The 253-nt window shown below is 67.2% G+C and overlaps 1 protein-coding gene across 1 annotated transcript in view; it reads right to left on the reverse strand.

The window, feature by feature from the left end:
• SELP (selectin P (granule membrane protein 140kDa, antigen CD62)) overlaps positions 1-253 on the reverse strand; it is a gene marked incomplete at both ends in the record, with an annotated part of 10,516 nt that overhangs the window by 7,224 nt on the left and 3,039 nt on the right. The window contains 1 exon segment of the mRNA XM_010291282.1: positions 104-251. Within this exon segment, the coding sequence (XP_010289584.1) occupies positions 104-251 (148 nt within the window).

A 253-nucleotide genomic window follows, 5' to 3' on the forward strand; every position in this document is an offset into this window, starting at 1 on the left:
GGTGGGGTCAGTTCATGTGCGCTCCCTCGGGCTGGAGCGCGGCGCACTGCACAACTGGGAGAGACGCGGCACCGCCAGCCCGTTAAGAGCATAACGAACTTGCCCGCTTTGCTGCTGGGGCTCAGGCGCTCCAGCAGGGATGGAGGGGTAGGGACGACTGGCTCACCGTCCTCGCACTCCGGGGCGCGGAAGCCGGGGTAGCACTCGCAGCGGTAGCTCCCGATGGTCTTTACGCCCTCAACACCCTCGCGCT

Source organism: Phaethon lepturus, unplaced genomic scaffold (genome assembly GCF_000687285.1).
Source record: "Phaethon lepturus isolate BGI_N335 unplaced genomic scaffold, ASM68728v1 scaffold15857, whole genome shotgun sequence".
NCBI lineage: Eukaryota > Metazoa > Chordata > Aves > Phaethontiformes > Phaethontidae > Phaethon > Phaethon lepturus.